The 10,548-nt window shown below is 29.7% G+C and overlaps 1 protein-coding gene across 5 annotated transcripts in view; it reads right to left on the bottom strand.

Moving 5' to 3' along the window:
• Positions 1–4,185: 4,185 nt before the first annotated feature.
• Positions 4,186–10,548, bottom strand: part of LOC127702054 (protein NDRG3-like) — a 33,380-nt gene continuing 27,017 nt past the window's right edge. For 4 of the 5 annotated variants that reach the window (XM_052206057.1, XM_052206059.1, XM_052206056.1 and 1 more), the window contains 2 exons: positions 8,742–8,829; positions 4,186–6,474 (listed from right to left, as the gene is read on the bottom strand). In XM_052206057.1, the coding sequence (XP_052062017.1) occupies positions 6,377–6,474; positions 8,742–8,829 (186 nt within the window). In that variant the 3' untranslated portion in view covers positions 4,186–6,376. Of the gene's footprint in view, positions 6,475–7,154; positions 7,174–8,741; positions 8,830–10,548 lie in introns of all 5 variants that reach the window. The other variant, XM_052206058.1, reaches the window with a different exon arrangement.

The raw sequence follows: 10,548 nt of genomic DNA, 5'->3' as shown, positions 1-10,548 counted from the left end.
CGTTTTAATTGTTTTACATTTGTCATTTCGGGACCTTTTATAGCTGACTATGCGGTATGGGATTTGCTCATTGTCGAAGGCCGTAGGGTGACGTATAGTTGTTAATGTCTGTGTCATTTTGTCTCCCGTGGAGAGTTGTCTCATTGGCAATCATACCACATCTTCTTACTTTTATATTTCTAGCATGAATCTCCACATTTGTCATACGATTTCATAAAATGTTCTTACACCATCTATAGTCCTGCTGTTATAGTTTTTTTTTTAAGTAAATAACATTAGATAAAGTTTTCACACCATCTATAGTCCTGCTGTTATAGTTTTTTTTTTAGTAAATAACATTAGTAAAAGTTTTCACACCATCTATAGTCCTGCTGTTATAGTTTTTTTTTTGGTAATAATTAACATTACACAATTCATGGTAAGCTTGAAGTTAAACACATTTGGTTTTCCTTATTATCTGATGAATATCAAAATATAGAGTGAAGCGGGACTGTCCGATTTAAGTAATCTTAAGTTGCTTTACTTTGGATACAACAGTCGATGCCATACGTTCATACATCACAATATGCCTGTCCGTTTAACCAGGGGAAAACTGGGTGAAAGGGAACATCTATGAATACAACGAACACTGGAGAATATGAATTTACAGGGCACATTATAGACAAGGTCATAAGTGTTTGCATCACAATGCCTGCCCATTTTATCAAAAAACAAAAGTATGTAAATGGGAAAATCTAAGCAAACAAAAGAATATTTTTTTTCCCATTTTCAGAGCACATCATTGAATTACAGTAACAAAGGTTTCTTCGTGCATTTACTTGAAAATTGTTTCAGGTATGATTAAGTTACTACGAATTATAATTTCTATAGATATATGAAAACTAGAGGCTCTAAAGAGCCTGTGTCGCTCACCTTGGTCTATGTGCATATTCAACAAATGACACTCTCCAACATTGTAGACGATAATAGAATTCATGACAAAAATCTCTGTTTTGTTGATATTGGATTGCTGATCATTTAGTCTGTTTAGTTTCTCTCTATGTTCTTTAGTTTTTGCTCAAAACACAAAAGAGGGTAAAAAATTCCTCATTTAAGGGCAATCACTCCTGTAAAGAGTGGCAGTCTAATAACTATATTGTCAAAATTTGATTTGTTAGTTAGATCTTGCCTTGCTTATCATTTTTGTGTCAATTTATATATTATAATTTTTATCATATACGGCAAAACGCAAAAAAATGGGAACAATCGTCATTAAAGGGCAATAACTCCAATAAGGAGTCGGCGCACTATGTCTTCCATATTTTTCTAAATTGTAGATCTCTTCTTGTCGATCATTTTTGCTTATTTAAGTTTCTATCTATCTATTATAATTTGTGAGATATAAGGCAAAAACGCCAAAAATTGGTAAAAATCGTCATTAAAAGGCAATAACTCTAATAAGGAGTCGACTGATGATTTCAACCATGAGACTTAATATAGAACTTGTTTTGCTGATTATTTTTGCAAGTTAAAGTTTCTATTATAGTTTTCAAGATAATAGGCGAAATGAAAAAAAATGGTAAAATTTGTCAGTTAAGGGCAATAACTCCTATAAGAAGTCGTCTGACAGTTTTAAAACATATAAACAATAGGTAGAGCTCAACATTCTGAACATTTTTAATGGTTTTCAAAATAATAGACAAAACTTGCATTTTACCCCTATGTTCTATTTTTAGCCATGTCGGCAATCTTGGTTGACAGGCAGGATCATCAGACACATTTTTTAAACTAGATACCCCAATGATGATTGTGGCCAAGTTTGGATAAATTTGGCCCAGTAGTTTCAGAGGAGATTTATGTAAAAATTAAAGACGACAGACGACGACGATGACAAACGACGACAACCGATGAGAAAAGCTCACCTGGACCTTCGGGCCACGTGAGCTAATGAAACCAATCTTTATAATTGTATTGAGAAAATTGAAAATAAATATTAACTTAGCATGAAAGAAATGTGCATAGCTCAACTCTCTTCTTTCAAGAACCTAAAAGTGAGCGTGCAATCTGGTCCATTATTTATAGATGGAAATGTAATTCCAGTAATGTAATGAAAGGAAATCCTTAGCATCATACAAACAAAAACAAATTTGCAACAAATGGCATCAACGTAATTATGTCTGCCCATCAGGTTTTTAATTAATGGTGAATGTTAGTACAACAAATGGCCACATTGAAAGCCAATGTTTGGCAAATTAAAACAGAAGTTTCATAATCAAACAACATGAAGAAGACGACTTTGTGTACGTGATTAACTTGTCTAGTGCTTCAGGTTAACAATATCAATGTGTTTTCTTGGGCTATATTAAAAATCAAGTATAGCTGTATGAAATCATAGAAATCAAAGGATATTTTGAAACAGAAAGATTTCTTTCAGCCATATTCAAAACCCATTTCTGCTATTGAAATGTATGTGTTCAAAAATAAACAAATGCTCCTATGATCCTGAATTGCTCTCTTGAAAGTTGTTTGCCCAATACCAAATATGTTTCTCATTAGAATAAAAGTTTTAACATATAGTAAATCCCTTCAAATAACATTTCTGAATGGTTTATTGTCCTTTCCTTTCACAATAGAAATCAAAAAGTAATTTGGAAAGCTTTGTAAAGTAAACTTTGGCCTCTGTTGGTGCTCATTTGTTACATACCTTCAGAGGAACATCACTGCTTGAATATTTTAGGTAGAAGAAATAGTTGTTTATATGCTTGATTGATAGTTATGTTTTTACAGAACTGAAATATTTTATAGACATGATAAATGTAGTTATGTTTTTGCAGAATGGAAATGTTTTATAGGCATAAGATATAGTTATAATTTATTGGAATTTCTATAGTCTCTCATAATTCTTTATAGAATGGCACTTGTATTCTAACTTATAAAACTACTGTTTTATACAATACAATGTATATATTATGATGATTTTATTATATGTATAACAAGTGGTGAGACTTTAATAAAATATTGAATCTATGATAATCAACAAGACACTAAAAGTGAATTGTTTTATGCCCTAAGTATATCAGGCTAATGCTAGCTAATCATTTTACCTGTGTCGATGCCTGACAGCACAAAATACTTGCGAAGTAAAAATGATTTACTTCATTATGAAATACCTTTTCAGGAGAAGCTATTGATAATTTAGAACTAATCAATTTTGTATTATAAATTCTTAAGTAGTCTTGTTTATAAGCAAGAAGCATGCTTGCAAGCATCCCCTTCTTTTTAACAAGTACAAAATTGGACAATCAATCATAAATTGTGCAATAGTTTTATGCCAAATTACGAGAGTAAAAAAATTATCAGTCATATTAAAACAGTTTTACAATTAATAACCTCATTATAGATACCAGGATAAAATTTTGTACGCCAGACATGCGTTTAATCTACAAAAGATTCCTCAGTGACACTTGAATAAATAAATGGGGAATGTGTCCATGTGACACAGATGATGCCCTGCTTGCATATAACGTTATAAAGGGACATAACTCAAGGACTGTAAAAGTGACGCTACCCAAATTCGTACTTGATCCGAGTTTTGTGGTAATAAGCATTGTGTGTAAGATTCATAACATTTGTTTGAGGCAAACTAAAGTTAGAGAACGGAAACGAAAAATTCAGCAATTTTTTCATTTGTAAAGGGACATAACTCTAGAATGGTAAAAGTGATGCCACTTAAATTCGAACTCGATCTGTGTTTTAGGGTAATAAGCATTGTGTATAAGTTTCATAACATTTAGTTGAGGCAAACTAAAGTTAGAGAACGTAAACCAATTTTGGGATGTACGGACGGACAGAAGGATAAGGGTAAAACTTAATGCTTAAGGCATAAAAAGTTAAAAAGGCCAAATAAAGTACAAAGTTGAAAAGCATTGAGGACCCAAAATTTTGAAAGGTTTTGCCAAATACAGCTATGGTAATCTATTCCCAGGGTAGAAAATACTCAAGTTTTCAAAATATTAAAAGTTTTCTAAACAGTTAATTTATAATTATGACCATATCAATGATAATTCATGTCAACACAGAAGTGCTGACTACTGGGCTGAAGAGCAGTTGCGAAAAAAAAAATTGGGACGGAATGAGGAAAAAAAAAATATTCTGTCACCTTATACACATGTTTCAGAAAGCTGGGAGTATACTAAAAAGAACATGAACTTTCTCTAATCATTTAATTGCTGATTTCTGTGAAAAATTTCTGTGGAATGATTCATAAATAAACATTACAAAGCTTAAATATCTAATTACAATTAAATATTCACATGGTTTAGTCAATATATGTACAAAGTAATGTGTGCACAGGGTTACATCTACAGATAAATGCTCACAACAAAAAGACAACAAATCTTGGGAATTACAACAACACTCGACTTGATATGAACAAATACATCACAATTAAACACAAAAAATATTCATTGATGAGGCAGTTTCAAGCTATGTTTCACTGGAAACACCTGACTGATTATGCCATTATTTTCTCCTTATAACATAAAATGATCTGAGATTCTTTAAAGATAAGTCTAAGTCTAACATTCTAATCAAATAGAAACTATAGTATGAGACAATTTTCACTTTCTGTTTTTATATTTTCATCTTTTTCATTTGTTTCTCAGCAATGTGAAAATAAAATAATATTATATTGATTAGAGATATAAAATCTAGAAAACAGTGTAAAAATGGTAGATTTTCCTCAATGTATATATTTAAAGTTTTTTTTTCAACTTTCATCATTTTGTCTTTTGCAACATTTTATTAACAAGAATGAAGCAAAAATTTGACAAATTTATACTGTGGAAACCAGAATACCTGAAGTAAGTAGATAATCGATGTACTATTTTCTTACAAACATTTAAAGAGATTGGTTCAGTTGTTTAAAACTTTTATCCAGTAATTAATATTTGTCCTAAATAATATAGAAAATAAATAACTTTATACAGCGGTCAAATGAAGAACTGGACCTCAATGATCCTAATCTACCAATATATACAACATTTTGTTGAGGGAACCTTGTCAGGGTTGAGGAACATAGTCATAGTCAATTCAGAGGATTCCTTGTTTTTTCTTCTTTTCTTTAATTGATCTTGTGAGTGCTGAAACAATTATTACATATTTACATTTTGAACAAAATTGTATATACATACAATACATGTATGTTCCAAAAATACTACTTTTCTTATGTATTTATATTGAACTCTTCATAAAAATTCATAAAAATGCAATTCTCTATAATAGATAAATTAATCTGCTCATACCTCAATTACAAAAACAATTTGCATGACCTTTCTTTCTGACATCAAGGACAAATACATGTACTTCATTCTCACAAACCTTTTCAGTAGTAACACAGAACTGCATACATATAAAAAATCTTACATAGAACAAGAGATTAGCTTTTGTTCATAATCTATAAACATTTACACATTCACTTAGTATTTGTCCATAGGTTTTTAAGTAAACACATTTTGGTCTAATAGAAAAAATATTTAGTTTCTGACTTTTTTGCCAAACTGTTTTATTATTAGAAGTATAACAATATTACTGCACTGTTTAAATCATATAGCAAACCCAGTAAAGCATGGGTCTGTTATCACATAACATAATATAAATATACTCATTAAAAAACACATATATATACATTATTATAAATTCACATAATTTCAATAATTTTTACATAAAATAATCAACAATGAAGTATATACAACAACAATCCAATAATTATCATGATTATGTATGATACATTGCACTCATCTTCCCTTTGAGATGTCTGTCCAAATACGCAGATTTTCTCTATACACACATGATTTTAAGAGACAGCCACCTTAGCAATTATTTTTTTTTCAATTTTCAAAAACTTTAATTCATAATTTTAAATAAACAAGTTGATTGATTGGAACACCTAATGAGGTCAATCAATGAAAACCGTTTTAGTATCATAACTTCACAGTAAATTGTGATTCACTTAATTTTTTAAAATTTTATCACAGATGTGTTTTAGAAATAGCAATTTTCAATGACAAAACTCACCTTATTAAGTATTTAAATTGATAATTTTCATACAAATTATAATGTTACAGTAATGTTTTATTCAAATATTGAAATTAACCCCAAATAAATCACTTATAGCTTTAACGAAGGTCAATCAGCAATTTCTCAAAACTTCATTTGTGAATTTATGCATTAATATAATGGTAAACACATAAATATAAGAAGCAACATAAATCTGTAAGTAAATGATTTACATCATATGCAAATAATTCAACATACAATGTTTGTAAAAATTGTGTCTACTATTATTTTGTTTACAGTTCACAATACTCAAGTGTCAAGCACATATAATAATAAACAACTAACAAACAGGTTGGATTTTGCTGAAATCCACTTCTTTCCTAAGTGGACTATGTCGTGTTTGCTGAGCTGGATTTTGTGGGGCTCTTAACGTTGGCACTGAAATAAAAATGAAAATTAATTTAAAATTGTATAGCAGAAATAGATAACCAAAAAACGTTTTTCTATGCCTTAAATTTGAAATTACAAATGTATTTCAAAGAAAAGAACATTTTTTAAAAGACAATTTTGTCTTTCCACTATAATTTCTAGTCTTATTCAAAAGTAATTTCCTATCAAAAGTTACTAGCTACATTATTTTGATCTGTAATATATAATTATTCACATGTTACAATGGTTATCAAAAATGTAACAAAATCAGTACATTTGACCCTGATTTATACAGATATAATGATTAACAGCATAAATGTGGTAAAATGAATATTAGTAAACAAACACGAAATATGTGTGAATAATTAATAGAATTCATAAATTGATATTTTGCGAAGCTGTGAAAACTGAACAATGGCTCAAAACACCTTTTATTCTTTACAAAATAATGATTTCTAATTAAACCAAATTATTTCTCACTTTCAAGAAATGATAATGTGACGTTAATAACTGAAAGAACAAGTGTAAAAACCGGATCAGGCTTATTAACACGATAAAAGCAAATCTAAAGTACAGAAGCATGTGTTGATCAATGTAACTTTCATTTCTAATATCACAAGCAAAATGCCATGCATTTTTTGCTACCCGTCTGAATACATGTTTAGATATCATTAAAGAATTTTACTTACGAGCTTTTGCACATGGGAACTTAACATATATAAATGGAATAAAACACATTTAACCATTTGTAAATATCTGTTACAATTTACCCTATAATAATTTCTAAGATTCTACTATCAAGCACTTAATTTTCTATTTGTGCCATAGTCAACTTTGAATTTCGAATATCAAAGAAAATTTCTAAGTATATTTTCAAAGTTTTTTCAAGTTTAAAAATCACATTCTGAGTGTTAGTCATTGTTAGTAAGTTACATCTGTCTCATAATATTTTCTTTCACTAATATATTACTTTTGTCTACTGGCTGAACATCAAAATATTGGTTGCCTGTGTCTCTAATTTTAGTATTTAAATACCAATGAATACACAACTCCTGTTAATTAATGGTTAAAACCAAGGAAACTATTAATTTCATTTGTGAACAGATTTATAGTATTTTCTGTAATTATCTCAGGAATTGACAAGTTCAGAAGAGACTTTGCAGAAAAGGAGTAAGTTTGATTACACCATAAAACAGCCCCTATTTTTAGCTACAATTTCAAATTAGGATTTATTGACAAATATCACAATGAATCATAGCTAATACAATGACTAGATAGGAAATATGTCTTTTTGTTAAAAATTATTGTACTTGCGTTCAAATAGCACTCATTTTTATTTTCAACAAAAGTTCAATGAAAACGGGTAATTTTCCATTGATTTTTCTGGCCAGATAACATAGAGCGCATGTGTCGACAAAGAAGATCTTTCAACAAAATGTCTGTTATAACATTTTACATATCTGAATTGAATATTTAGTTTGTCGAAGCCTGCTCTCTATGCTTCCTAGGCCTTAATTTGGTTGAAATCAGGACAATTTCGTTAAATTTTGCAAAAAATCTTCATTTTGACCTGTTTGGGATGTAAAGATCAATGCTTTAAAAACAAAAACAATGACAAAAGAAGTTCTATTTATTTTTCTCACTTTAAAACACTTATTACCTTGAAACATAAAACTTAATAATTGGGGCGAAATATGACCCTTACCGAACTTACTCCTTTGGTCTTTTCTACCCTTTCTGTTGTTGATTAAATTTCAGATTGATATTCCATAAAAGATAACACTTGATAAATTTAAAACCTTAAATATTAGGGATATCAATTTTTAAGAGTAAACGATTGCTATCATTAACTTCCATATGGGATACACAAAATATCACAGATTCTAGCAGAATTGCCACAGTGAATTTGTCAATAACATTACTCATATATATATTTCAAAGCATTTAATGCTAAAATGACAATTAATTATCTTATTAAATGTTTTATATTATCATTTTACCAAGCCTTACAAAATGACATACCTTTACACATCTAATTTCTTTTCTGTCTATTTTTAACAAAGTTATTATATATTTGTCACACATATCTCCACATATTTGACTATAATGCATCATAAATATATAAAATGAAACTTCCATTTTCTGTATCATTTGCACCCCACCCCCTTCTTCAACTCCACTAGAATCTACTTCTTTCCATATGAAAGAAATTTCCAACAAAACAAAGCATTACAATTATTTCTGTATATAGAGTACTATACCATTTAAATACTTACCATATCCCATGCCTTGCAAGAATAATCTGAATGCTTCACACACTTTCCCTGGCTGTTCTTCCAATGGCATCCCTCCACAATCCTGTATCTGAAATGTCAAAGGATATTTTTTTATGACATTTAAGTGAAAACTATAGAAAATTTTATAAAATACAGAAGTGTGTTCAGGGGAAAACAATATTTAGAAAGTTTAAAAAATACAGAATATTTTTTTTATATATCACTAATTTGAATAAACTGCTTCGCTGAGCGCAGCTGGATACGCCCTCAGAGGTCCAACCCTGAACATTTGTGGCAAAAATGGACACAATATTCAAGCTTGATACAGGTCTGAATTTGAATTGTAATTAAATATTTGATATATTATAGGTTTCTGAATAAATGTAGTCAAAGAACTTGAAATTGGTTATATGAAAAATTTCTTGCTGTTGTGCAATACACTGTGCTGTTGCGCAATACTTAGTAAATCTGTTGTCAGACTATAAACAAAGAAAATCTTATAACTTGGAAACGTAAAATCGAAAATTTATAAAAATCAAAAGGGAGCTTACAAAAATAGATATAAACAATTTACCAAAGTTTCATAAAAAAAGCTGAAAGCAATTTTTAGTTATTGTCCGAAAACTGGAAAATCCCCCTTTTGTAATGAATAAAACCCCATAAACAGGAAACGTATTATCTGAAATTCATAAAAATCAAAAGTGAGCTCATGTGGATAATAAAATGCTTCGCTGGGCGCAGCTTGATACGACCGCAGAGGTCGAACCCTGAACAGTTGGGTCAAGTATGGACACAACATTCAAGCTTGATACAGCTCTGAATTTGGATTGTGATTAAATATTTGACACAGCATAGGTTTCTGACACAGAAAGAATGTGGTCTAAGAACTTCAATTTTTTTAATTTACCTATTATGGTCCAATGTCCAAAATCAAAATACATGGTTAGATTCAGCATATCAAAGAACCCCATATATTCAATTTTTGTTGAAATCAAACAAAGTTTAATTTTGGACCCCAACTTGGACAAACTTGAAAACTGGTCCCATAATCAAAAATCTAAACACATGTTTAGATTCAGCATATCAAAGTACCCCAAGAATTCAATTTTTGTTAAAATCAAACTAAGTTTAATTTTGGACCCTTTGGACCTTAATGTAGACCAATTTAAAAAACGGGACCCAAAATTAAAAATCTAAAAACACGGTTAGATTTGGCATATCAAAGAACCCCAATAATTCAATTTTTGATGAAATCAAACAAAGTTTAATTTTGGACCCTTTTGACCTCAATATGAACCAATTTGATAGCAGGCCCACAAAATAAAAAATCTAAATACATGGTAAGATTCAGCATATCAAAGAACCCCATATATTCAATTTTTGTTGAAATCAAACAAAGTTTAATTTTGGACCCCAATTTGGACCAACTTGAAAACTGGGCCAAAAATCTAAAATCTAAATACATGTTTAGATTCAGCATATCAAAGAACCCCATATATTCAATTTTTGTTGAAATCAAACAAAGTTTAATTTTGGACCCCAACTTGGACCAACTTGAAAACTGGTCCCACAATCAAAAATCTAAACACATATTTAGATTCAGCATATCAAAGAACCCAAAAATTCAATTTTTATTAAAATCAAACTAAGTTTAATTTTGGACCCTTTGGACCTTAATGTAGACCAATTTAAAAAACGGGACCCAAAATTAAAAATCTAAAAACACGGTTAGATTTGGCATATCAAAGAACCCCAATAATTCAATTTTTGATGAAATCAAACAAAGTTTAATTTTGGACCCTTTTGA

Source organism: Mytilus californianus, unplaced genomic scaffold, assembly GCF_021869535.1.
Source record: "Mytilus californianus isolate M0D057914Y unplaced genomic scaffold, xbMytCali1.0.p SCAF_5, whole genome shotgun sequence".
NCBI classification, from domain to species: domain Eukaryota; kingdom Metazoa; phylum Mollusca; class Bivalvia; order Mytilida; family Mytilidae; genus Mytilus; species Mytilus californianus.
The sequence above is the reverse complement of the archived record's forward strand: the minus strand, read 5'-3'. Positions and strand labels throughout refer to the sequence as shown.